Here is a 12203-nt window from a genome sequence, read left to right on the forward strand (position 1 = left end):
TACTATTGGTGTGCAAAAGGATAGAGGTTGAATCAGATTTTTGCCCATCATAATTGTGTACATATACCTATTCAGCAGGAATCAATCTCAATTACTCCCGATATACATTTATCCCTCAAGCCTTCTTGCATCTTTTTACAGGTAGCCCAAGGGAATTCAAAGTTAAAATCTGAAAGGATGAAATTTCAACTTACAAGCTCTGCATGAACCGTTGCTTCTTCCATAAATTTTGAGATTCCAGTCACATATCCATTTCTGTCTTCAAAGTTGGTATCTAAATTGACCAAATAAGTCATTGACATCATCTGGGATTCGATACATGGTTGGTCACATGTTTTCAATGGCAGACTGGATAACAATTCAACATTCGACAATGCTTCACCAGTGCTTGTTGCAGCTGCTTCAACAGGTTTTTCTAATGTAGTTGACATCCCGTTTATACAGCTGGACTCTGGATTAAAAAGGAAAAATACCGTCAAGGACACTATGAGCTCACATTCGGTTTGAATTGGTCCATTCAAACAATATTTAAACTAGGAAAAACAAGAATGACAAAAGCAAATAAGGTCTCCAACTTAGGTACTGGAGGTCATCTTTAGGAACATGCATATCAACTTCTGTAGCGATGGGACAAGCAGATCCTAGATACATAAGCAAATGTCAACATCAAAAAATAGACAGAGAAGGCTTGATAAAAAGAAAAGGTGGGAGTGAGTAAAACAAGTCATCGTTGATGACACAGTCCCCGCTTGTCCATTTTGTTATAATCTTTTGTGTCTAGGTAGCTGTGGTCTAGGTCGCTGTGGAAGACATTGATGCAACGGGTGCATCAGGCCTGTGACTTGCATAATAAAGTAATCTGAGGAACGTTCAATAAATGACTCATCTCTGCCGGTAATGACCACTGAAGGAACTTTTGATTACATCACACATAACGATGCCCTCACTGCCACGGCACATACTATACACATGGTTTGGTGGAATTTTCGAAATGCTATGGGATTGGGTATGTTGTTGTAATCAGCCATCAGCCATTTCGGATCATATAATGAAACAATTTAATGTGCACAAGAATGCAGCCATAGTATTTTATCTTCGTATCACGTTTGAACAAAATCAGTCCATCGAGGGACAGTGACCTATGTTTATGTTTCAAAGACATAAAAAAATCACACCAAAATTGAAATCAAATGGCTGTCTCTTGACCATATGGATCATAGCACAAAATTAGTAGACATGCATATGTATGCCATAGTACTTTATCTTTGTACCAAGTCTCAACAACATTGGTTAAGGAATATTTGCATATGATTATTAACCCCAAAGACATGAAAAAATCCAAAAAAGACCATCGGGCAGAGATATTGGAAAAAAATTTACAATCTGGCAGCCATATTGGAACATGTCACGAAGTAAATTGACATGTATGCCATAGTGCTTGATCTTTGTGCCAAGTTTGGACAAAATGGGTGTAATGACCTTTGAATTATGCTTCAAAGCAGGGTTTCATTAAGAGCCGGCAGCCGGCGAAATTGACCGGTTACTCTCACGATTTCGCCGGCTATTTTTTGGGAAATTTGAACTCTTTCATAGCTAAAATATTTTTTACCTTCTGAAATGATACGGACAAGTTTCATAAGCTGTGTAATCAAACTTTTCAACGGCTTTTATGTGAAACAAAATTTAGAAGACGAGCGACTACTATGATCGCCTTGTACTACGATGCAGCACGGTCTTGCGTATACTGCCTCAATTAAAATCGGAATTGCAATTGACGATTCTATTGGCTACCTGAATTGCTGATTCCTATTTGGTGACCTTTATATACGCTAATGAAAACGTGCATACTACACCTGTCGGCCGTCGTTAGCTCAACTCAAAATGGTCGATGAACAAATGAAGACGGAAGCGATCGCAAGGTAAAGCTTCGCTGTACGATCCTCGGTTTTGAAGTGGACCAAGAAACGAGAGAAGGATAATTTACCTGGATTTAAACTGTTTTCGAAGGCAATGACCTGATTTTTTCTCACGAAAAACTTTCGGATTACAGTTGGAATTTTAGTAAGCCGATGTGCGTTGCACTGCGGTAGCCGTAATTGTGAAGGAGTATAACCAGCTGAACGTATGATATGTACTGCTCTTTGGTCTATCGACGCCAATAAGAACGTCGCCCAGAGTGGTTACAATACGATCAGACCTCTAAATTCACTTCAAAAGCGATCGTCAGGTTAAATCCAAATGTGCGCTTCTGAACGTACAAATTTTCATATCCAATATCACGGTTCTTACTTTGCATACCCATGTAGTCAAATAACCTTGAGGATCTTTGATTCTATTTGCGCAATATGGTAGTGATTGTAATTTTTTATCATTTTACTCGTTATATAAATTATCCTTTTTACCTCCCCAGTGGTTTAAAAGTTCTTCATCTACAGATTTCCATACCAAACATCAGGGTTCTTAATTTTAAGCATAACATTATGCATTAATGAAAAGTTTCTAATTTATTGTGCTTAAAATACGAGTGTTTCATCCAGGATGGCATCAACAAGGGGGATTTTTCCCCTTTACCAGAAAAATTCGGGGGCATTTCACCAGTTCATGTGTTCTACTTGTACCTGTACGGTGTGACTGGCAGCATTTCATGGAAGGGGGGAGTGGTCCCCTTGACAAATTAATCGGGGGTGCCAACATTTCAACAGAGGGGGAATCCCCTATCCCCCTGTCTAGATGTAACACTGTACATATCAAATTTATATCATTAATAATAGTGAATTATTATAGTTTACCTCCTAAAAGCATAGAGGCTCTAAAGACTTCAGTTTTCTTTGTTCAAATTATCGTCAATATTACCACATTTTATCATTTTTAATTATGAACTATCATATTTAGGCCTAATCTCCCAGGAAAATGGCTTTTATGATATGAACACAAATTGCCCTGGAACACTGCTGACAATTCTCCTGAAAATACTAGAAATTCAAGTGACTGTAAGCTGTAAAAAAGTAAATTTTAGCTCATTTTTTCAGGGTTTCCGGCCTTCGACCGGAAGGGGGAACACCCCCTCCCGTAGCCTCCCCCGACGACGACCGCTTTGCGGTCACGGCAGCTGGAAGCCGCCTACTTTTCCATTCTAGCCCCCTACTTCAAAACTTAATGAAACCCCTGCAAAGACATGCAAAATTCCAACAAAATGGCAGTTCTGCAGCCATATTGGATCCTATCGCAAGGTTAATTGATACATGCATATGCATGCCATAGTACGTGCTTTGCCTTTGTGCCAAGTTTGAACAAAATCGGTTCAAGGATGTTTGAGTTACGGTTCAAAGACATGAAAAAATCGCAAAAAAATGGCCACCTGTCAGCCATATTGGATCATTTCACAAAATAAATTGGTGTTCATATGAAGGGCATACTGTTTTGCTTTTGTGCCAAATTTGAACAGAATCGGTTCAAGAATGTCTGAGTTATGGTCCATAGACATGAAAATCGCAACAAAATGGCCGCCTCACGCCCATATTGGATCGTATCGCAATATAATTTGACATGCATGTGTAGGCCATAGTGTTATGCCTTTGTGTCAAGTTTGATCAGAATCAGTTCGAGGATGTTTGAGTTATGGTTCAAAGACACGAAAAATCGCAAACAAAATGGCCGCCTCGCGGCCATATTGGATCGTATCGCAAACTAATTTGACATGCACATGTAGGCCATAGTGTTATGCCTTTGTGCCAAGTTTGAACAGAATCTGTTCAAGGATGTCTGAGTTATGGTCCAAAGACATGAAAAATCGCAACAAAATGGCCGCCTCGCGCCCATATTGGATTATATCGCAAAATTATTTGACATGGATATGAAAGCCATAGTGTTATGCCTTTGTGCCAAGTTTGAACATAATCTGCTCAAGGATGTCTGAGTTATGGTCCAAAGACATGAAAAATCGCAACAAAATGGCCGCCTCGCGGCCAAATTCGATCGTATCACAAAATAAATCGACGTGCATCTGTAGGTCATAGTGCTATGCCTTTGTGCTAAGTTTGAACGAAATTGGTTCGGCAGTGTCTGAGAAACTGTTGATGACGGACGGACGGACGGACGGACGGACGCACAGACGGGACCCAATCTATAAGTCCCCGCCGGACTTCGTCCGCGGGGACTAAAAATGTACAAAGGATCTGGTAAAAAAGTAATGCTACCTCATCAATCTTCTAGACCCTACCCCCTCCTGAATATCAAATTTTCCATCCCTTGGTATTACATAACGCCAGATGACAGGAAATGTATTCATAACCTTGGGGAGTTTTAATTAATGCCATGAGTGTTATCATTCTAATGTAAACAGCTATTACATTAGCTACAGATAGTGAAATGCCTTCCACTGTGAGCTGTGATTACAACATCTGGAATTATCCTGGATCCAAATTTCTCATCAGTTCTTGTATATCTTACATAGAAAAGTTCCAAAAATTGGTCCGCAATAAAAAAATTCACCTCAGCTTTGTTTTCTGGATCAAATTTTCCTACAAATTGATACCAAATATGACAAAATTATGTTCACAGCCTTCGCAACCTGTCTCACAACTCATCCTGGGATGGTGTAGGTCATTTAAGGTCACAAACTGAGAAAATTACCTAAAATATATAAATTAGGAGGCTTCCCAACACTCTGAGCAGAAAATTTATCTAATAACATCCCTGGGGACTTTATACCAAATTACAAAGCTATCAAACAAGCAATTTTGAGAACAAGTTTTCTTGACCAAGAATGACAACATTGTTTTAAAAATACAAATTTGTATATTTCAGGACAATTTCCACATATCTAACTTTTGTCATCTCTGTAAGTCTATGTACCGAATATATAAGCTATCTGTTCAGGGATTTTAAAAAGATTTTTTGACCAAAAATGACAAATTTGCTCCAAAATAGTAATTTTCCCAATTTTGTCATAATTTTAACAAATTAGAAGAATAACATCCTTACAAAGATCAAACCCAAATTTGAGAGCAATTGGGCTGGCAGTTTTAGAGAAGAATAATTTTTACTGAAAATGAGAAAAATCACCAAAAAATTCAGCAAAAATACAAAATTAAGGATATCTTCACAATATTCATAAAACTGTATAAGGTTCACCTAAGGTACTTGCACACAAATTTTCAAAGCAATCAAAACAGCGGTTCTCAAGTTATTAATTCTTGACCATTTTCAAATTTTGTAAGCTAATTTGCATAATTTTGGCAATGCAGACTTCATTTGAACAAAATCCCATCTATAGCCCAGGATGCATCCACACACCAAATACCAAGCTGAAACGTGCAGCGGTTTGCGTGTTTTTGATGTTGACGGACATACTGTACGTACGTACATACATACATACATACGTACGTACATACATACATACATACATACATACACACATACATCCAGACGCCATCGGCTTCAGCTTACACAATAAACTCACATTGGTGTAACCAAATGTTAGCTAAATATCTTACATCAATATTGACATAGTACTGGAAAAAGGTACCGTAATCATTCCATCAATTCGACCAGAAAAAAATCAATATGATTTATGAAAAGACGAATTCGAACTGATAGAAGAAACATAGGGCCAAAGTCCCTGAAGCTACTATAGACATGGATAAAAAATTAAGTATTTCCTGACTGCATAAAATTATCTCACTAAGGTCATCCTAGGGACTTGTAAACCAAATATTAAAGCTGTCTAACCAGCGGTTTTGAAATAACAAGCGAGCCAACAGTTGACAGAGCTCTGCTGTGTTATGTAGATATTAACCTTTTGTGACACATGTATTGATGAAGAAGGTGGATATCTTTGACAGCTCATTTCAGGATGGCCTGAAATGGAAAAATATTCCTTAAAAATACAGATTTGCATATTTCATCACAATTTTAACAAATCTAAGTTGGGTTATCCCTAGGGACCTGTATACCAAATAACAAAGCTGTCTCACCAGTGGTTATGAAGAAGAAGATTTTGTACCAAAGACACCTTTTTTGGCACTAATTTGCATATTTTCAACAATATCACAAAATTAATAAAAATACCGCAATTATACGGTGTCGCTCAAATTTGATCAGAATTGGTATATACCAGTATGGGTTACCAATGATCAACAATAAATGTTGTTTCTATCTATTCAGTGGAGGAAAATTCTATGTTGATGTTATGACAATGATTTCTGCACAGTACAACCAGAAAAACAACAAGAAATATTTAAACCAGAAAAACAAGAATGACAAAAGTAATTAAGGTCTAACTTTAGGTACTGGAGGTCAACTTCAGCAACATGCATAGCAGAAACAAGCCCCTCTTAGTTTAGTATAAACGGTCTTCCCCCATCTACTGTCTATGGTTGCAGCTGGTCTGTTAATATGTAACAGTTCATAAACAATGACAGAAAATGAGTCAAGATCAGTGGAGTTTGCCTGTTTCTCACTGGCATGCGTCCTGCACATTTGCAGGATTTCACTTTTTCTTACCTCATTTGCACATTTTTGACACTGAAGTGCTCATTTGAACAAATTCACTTCTCAACCTCTGCATCTACCTGTACACCAAATACTGAGATGGTAGCTTTGGCGGTAAGGGAGCCTTTGTGTGTGACGGACATACATCCGCACATACCCACAAATATACAGACATACAGACATGCAAATCAGATGCAAATGAACTGATTCAGCTTATACGATAACCTCACATTGGTACACCAAATGTGAGCTAAAAATAGTTTCTCAAAATCATATATTTTATCTACACAACAAATATCAAATCAGTAAGTACTGCAGTTCTCAAGATATTTGAGTGGACGGACGCCTCACAAACGGACATACAGACATACATACATACATACAGACTGACGGTGGATGCCGGACAGATACCCATCCCCATAGCCTCTATAGACTATATTAGTCTGTAGTAGCTAATAAACGAGAGTTAATTACATTCTAATTAAAGTATACAAGACTTGCTTATCAAGATTTACGTCATAAAAAAACAGCATATCTGTCAGGTTATAAAGAATCTTCAGCTGGTTATCTTTATCAGTATTTTCATCCTATTAACCAAGCACATTTTAACTTTCAAATTAACATTGCAAGTAAGTTTTGTTGAATAAGTTGAGCCTGTAGGTACTCAGAGAAAGCACACAGAAGAAACAAATGTTTGAAACTTAAGAAGTTCAAGGTCATCAAAAGCATTATAAGGAATCATGTAACACTTTCATTGCACTGTTTACACAGATTGCATAATTGCTATAAATAGCACATGAGGAATCTTACAGCCCAGCTTTACCATAAAAACCCTTTCACCTTGACCACTCTTTTAATTGACCACTCTATTTTTTTCCTCAAAAAGTAATTTTATTTTATCCTTAACCAAGTCAACCATAAATGGAAATTCGAACTTTCTCTATCTCTATTTCTTTGACCACCCTATCATGACAAACTATTATGAGCAATTTCTTTTAGATAACATACAAAGCACAATAAATGACGGTTCAGAATATGTCAAAGTTGGGATTCAGGAAAGTTGCCTTTACATGTTTTAATCCTCCAAGATGGTAAGCATTTCACTATGAACTGTCAAAAAAGTTGAACTTTCTAATAATTCTACACTAAAATTATTTTGGCTCTGATGATTTCCTAATAAATTCAATTATTTAAAATCGTATTAATTATTTTTTTCTGGGTGAATTGATAGGGTTTATACAGTACAAGAATCACATACAATGTAAGTCAAATTTTGACCAAAAATGACCAAAAAATTCCTTAAAAATACACATTTGCATATTTCATCACAATTTTAACAAATCTAAGTTGAGTTATCCCTAGGGACCTGTATACAAAATAACAAAGCTGTCTGACCAGCGGTTATGAAGAAGAAGATTTTTTACCAAAAACGCCTTTTTTGGCGTTAATTTAACTATTTTCAACAATATCAAAAAATTAAAAAAAATAGTTTATCAAAATCATATTTTTCATGTACACAACAAATATCAAATCAGTAAGTACTGCAGTTCTCAAGATATTTGAGTGGATGGACGCCTCACAAACGGACATACATACATACAGACATACATACATACATACATACATACATACATACAGACTGACGACATACGCCGGACGGATACCAATCCCAATAGCTTCTATAGACTACAGTCTATAGTAGCTAAAAATAAAAATACCGCCAATGGCACTGGGACATAATGACTGCCAATATGACATTAAACTGGTCCAATAATCATTTCCATTCAAGGTAATACAATACCAGGTCCATGGGACAATTGTGATTTACAAATGTAAGTAGGACCATCCTGAACCACTGATAGTTAGTGGTGGTACAAGGTGTCCGGAATGGGTAAGCGTACCCTGCTAGCATGCTACACTCGTCAGGATTGGTCCCAAAATTGTCTAAATATTGTATGACAAGATACAGGATATGAATCACTGTAATAAGTCAAAGCCGGGAACGCTGTCATTAATCATTTGAGTGACCGAGGTGTCATATTGGGCCACAATGTTGTCATATCGACCGTAGAACTTTTTGCCAAGTATCATCGGCATTTATCAACAACCCCACTCACTGTGAATTTGACAGACCACAGAGTCGATGTACACCATATAGCTGAAAGACCTTTTTTCACATTGCAATTTTAAGCCCATTTATGTGAGAAAAGGGACATGTATATGTGTATTGAGAAAAAAGCAGAAGACATATTTGTAAATGGTTTGTTGAGTGACAATCATGTATGCATCTCTTGAAAAATTCTGGGGTTATAAGGTATAACAGTAGTGTAAGAATAATGAGGTTAGCATAAGTGTTGCAAAGCTACGTTGACAGATATTAAGGTAACAAGTCATCGTTGATGACACAGTCCCCACTTGTTGATGGGTAACTTTGATTACAAGTCCTCAGAGAGGATAGAGTCCTCTTCATTAATTAAGTACATGACGTGAAACAAATTGACGAGCATATGTATGAAATAGGTCAATGTCCTTGTACCAACTTTGAATGATACTGGTGAAAATATGTCTGAGTTATGGCTCTGTATATGAGAAAATCGCAACAAAATTGCCGCCACACAGCGATATTTGATCTTACTATTTATAAAATCAACACGTACATGTATGACATAAGTCAATGTCCATGTACCAACTTTAAATAAAATCAGTTGAAATTTGTCAGAGTAATGGCTCTCAACATGAAACAACCATATCAAAATTGCCACCATGTGGCCATATTGGACCAAATCATGAAACCAATCGACGTACATATGTATAACATAAGTCAATGTCCTTGTACCAACTTTGAATAAATTCCTTTGATACATCTCTGAGTTATGGTTCTGGACATGAAAAAATCGGAAACAAATGGCCACAAGACGGCCATATTGGATTGTATCACAAAATGGCTCGCTCAAAATTAGATATGTGCATAATTAATAAGGTACAATATGTGGCATCATAAGGTGTCCCATCATACAAATATGAAAGGTGTAGCACTTGTGGTTACTGAGTTATGGACAAATATGTATATTTGAGGTCAAAGGTCATTGAGGTCACGTGACATTTTGTCAAAAAAATTGTATAGCTAAGTTATCCCTATATACCAAAAATCAGACCTCTAGCTCTATTGGCTCGCTCAAAATTAGATATGCACATAATTAATGAGGTACAATATGTGGCGTCATAAGGTGTCCCATCATACCAAATATGAAGGGTGTAGCACTTGTGGTTACTGAGTTATGGACAAATATGTATATTTGAGGTCAAAGGTCATTGAGGTCACGTGACATTTTGTCAAAAAAATTGTATTGCTAAGTTATCCCTACATACCAAAAATCAGACCTCTTGCTCTATTGGCCCGCTCAAAATTAGATATGTGCATAATTAATGAGGTACAAAATTTGCGTCATAAGGTGTCCCATCATACCAAATATGAAGGGTGTAGCACTTGTGGTTACTGAGTTTTGGACAAATATGTATATTTGAGGTCAAAAGTCACCGAGGTCACGTGACATTTTGTCAAAATAATTGTATTGCTAAGTTATCCCTATATACCAAAAATCAGACCTCTAGCTCTATTGGCTCGCTCAAAATTAGATATGTGCATAATGAATGAGGTACAATATGTGGCGTCATAAGGTGTCCCATCATACCAAATATGAAGAGTGTAGCACTTGTGGTTACTGAGTTATGGACAAATATGTATATTTGAGGTCAAAGGTCACCGAGGTCACATGACATTTTGTCAAAAAAATAGCATTGCTAAGTTATCCGTACATACCAAAAATCAGACCTCTGGCTCTATTGGCTCGCTCAAAATTATATATGCACATAATTAATGAGGAACAATATGTGGCGTCATAAGGTGTCCCATCATACCAAATATGAAGGGTGTAGCATTAGTGATTACTGAGTTATGGACAAATATGTATATTTGAGGTCAAAGGTCACCAAGGTCACATGACATTTTGTCAAAAAAATTGTATTGCTAAGTTATCCATATATACCAAAAATCAGACCTCTAGCTCTATTGGCTTGCTCAAAATTAGATATGCACATTATTAATGAGGTACAATATGTGGCATCATAGGGTGTCCCATCATACCATATATGAAAGGTTTAGCACTTGTGGTTACCGAGTTATGGACAAATATGTATATTTGAGGTCAAAGGTCACGTGACATTTTGTCAAAGCGTCTGAGATATCTGCGTGAACGGATGGACTCACATGATGGACTGACGGACTGACATGACCCAACAGTCCCTCTATCCACCGGTCTGGAAACGTGGCTGGTTTCTTTGTGACACTCCGTGATATGAACCACACACGATTCACACCTTAAACAAAGGACACTGACAATGTTCAACTGGCCGCTATATCGATGTCGCTACCCCACGATCCTATGACAGCCGCAATATGATCGTTCAAAAACATGACGTTTGTGGGTTGTTATTCAGAATATCACAAAACATTACAACTTGTTCACTTAGAAACACTAAACAATTTATTTTTTCATTAAATGGGTAACGTTGCCCCTCTAGATAAAGCTTGAAAGGGACCACACATTAATTATGGTTGCCTTATGATCACGATCGAAAAACAAAATGGCCATGCACTGTTCGCAAGTGTCATGGACTATTGCCCGAAATCAAGAAGACAGGCAAAATCAGCTGAATATTAACATCGACAGCTGAGTAGTTCATTACCAAACTTGTTATTGTGTTGACATGATAGCATTTTGTAAAAGGTATTTACTGTGCCTGAGCGCGAGCGTACGTATCGAGAGTTCGCCATATCACAGTCCCTCTAGTGGATAGAGGGACTGTGGCCATATTGACGCTACATGGGAAAATATATATGCGAAAAAAATTTACGTGCATTTCTGCAGTTGTCTTTCCTATTCTGTTCAGTTAACAGGCATGATTTCACAGAATATTACACAGAAAACATATTTAGATCATATTTGGAGACACTGACTACTAGCATTGCAAGAGAAGGGGGACCACAAATTTTCCGGTGTGATTCCAGCCGTTGCTTGTGCGCATGCTACGTACGTCAACACACTCGCAGCGGTCAACCCCAGAAATTATCGCACACTATCATCATTTACGATGGGATAAGGATCACGAAAAACACACACCGGTTTCAGGATATGATAATTTCTGTCTTCGTGTCGTAGATAGACGCAGAGAACACTTAATAGAGCCAAAAACAGCGAAAATTCGAGAAAAGCGTACACACAATCGGGGACTGTGGCATGCAGGACAAACCCAAGCTACGCATTATCACGTGACTGGCCCTCGTATCGCGGTTCGGCTGTGCGGTCTAGGTGATTGACACCTTTTACAATAGGCGTTTCCAGACCGGTGGATAGAGGGACTGTGCATGACCCAATCTATGAGCCCCCTGGACTTTATCTGTGGGGACTAAAAACTGTGTCACTGCATCCTTTTTGCAATATGAATACGATGAGAAACTAAATTTTATTTTTCTTGGCTTATACATGGGAGTCTATGGACTGCCTTATACATGGGAATTATACAGGGAGTCTATGGACTGCCTTATACATGGGAGTCTATGGACTGCCTTATACATGGAGTCTATGGACTGCCTTATACATTGGGAGTCTATGGACTGCCTAATACTGGGAGTCTATGGATTGCCTTATACA

General features: G+C 37.7%; 1 protein-coding gene across 1 annotated transcript in view; it reads right to left on the bottom strand.

The window, feature by feature from the left end:
• LOC139120874 (cytoplasmic FMR1-interacting protein 2-like) overlaps positions 1–12203 on the bottom strand; it is a 393869-nt gene that overhangs the window by 375602 nt on the left and 6064 nt on the right. The window contains exon 3 of the mRNA XM_070685497.1: positions 195–451. Within this exon, the coding sequence (XP_070541598.1) occupies positions 195–431 (237 nt within the window). The 5' untranslated portion in view covers positions 432–451. The remainder of the gene's footprint in view (positions 1–194; positions 452–12203) is intronic.

Source organism: Ptychodera flava, chromosome 20 (assembly GCF_041260155.1).
Source record: "Ptychodera flava strain L36383 chromosome 20, AS_Pfla_20210202, whole genome shotgun sequence".
Classification (NCBI taxonomy): Eukaryota; Metazoa; Hemichordata; class Enteropneusta; family Ptychoderidae; genus Ptychodera; species Ptychodera flava.